The sequence below is a fragment of the Aptenodytes forsteri genome, unplaced genomic scaffold (assembly GCF_000699145.1).
Source record: "Aptenodytes forsteri isolate BGI_AS27 unplaced genomic scaffold, ASM69914v1 Scaffold96, whole genome shotgun sequence".
Lineage (NCBI taxonomy): Eukaryota > Metazoa > Chordata > Aves > Sphenisciformes > Spheniscidae > Aptenodytes > Aptenodytes forsteri.
This window is the reverse complement of record NW_008795029.1, coordinates 61,414-62,015: the sequence shown is the minus strand read 5'-3', so window position 1 is coordinate 62,015 and position 602 is coordinate 61,414. Positions and strand designations below refer to the sequence as shown.

Genomic DNA, 602 nt, shown 5'->3' with positions numbered 1-602 from the left:
CTGACGGATTTTTACCTTTCCTTTTGTAATTCCTACACACTTTGGGAGTTGTTCGCCGGGTTGTCCAATCCGGACACTTTGAACTGCAGTCTGGATGTGGTGCTGAGGGGGGGAGGCTCCTGCAGCCAGTGCGTCCAGGCTTACCAGCGCTACGACCAGCACGCTCAGGAGAAATACGAAGAGTTTGAGGTTATGCTCCAGAAATATTTACAGTCGGATGAGTACTCGGTGAAATCGTGTCCTGAGGATTGTAAGGTAGGAGCCCCTGCTGTGTTTCCTGTCCCTGGCTGGCGGGCTGGCGCGCCTCCCGCGTCTGTTGTGGCTGCCGTGGTCCTTGTTTTGGCTGCTTCGGTCTCTGCTCCTGGCGCCGGCGGCCGTGGTTTTTAGGGTGCAGTCGGAGCTGCGGAGGATATCGGGCGGGGAGTACCCCGTTAGCGCATTGCTAAAAGGGAGGCAGAGAGAGGGGGGAGGTTGGCGGAAAAAAAAAAAAAAAGAAGGAAAAAAGAAGTGATCCTCGGTCCCCTGGGAGCGCAGCGCTGGATTTCCCCGTCCTCATGAATATGCGATTGGCTCCGGCTCGGCTGCCGGCTTCCAGCGGGCTG

The 602-nt window shown here is 57.0% G+C and overlaps 1 protein-coding gene across 1 annotated transcript in view; it reads left to right on the top strand.

Annotated features, from left to right (window-relative positions):
- FAM155A (family with sequence similarity 155 member A) overlaps nt 1-387 on the top strand; it is a 965-nt gene extending 578 nt beyond the window's left edge. Inside the window, exon 2 of the mRNA XM_009276138.1 lies at nt 2-387. Coding sequence (XP_009274413.1) covers nt 2-387 — 386 coding nt within the window. The remainder of the gene's footprint in view (nt 1) is intronic.
- Nucleotides 388-602: the final 215 nt, after the last annotated feature.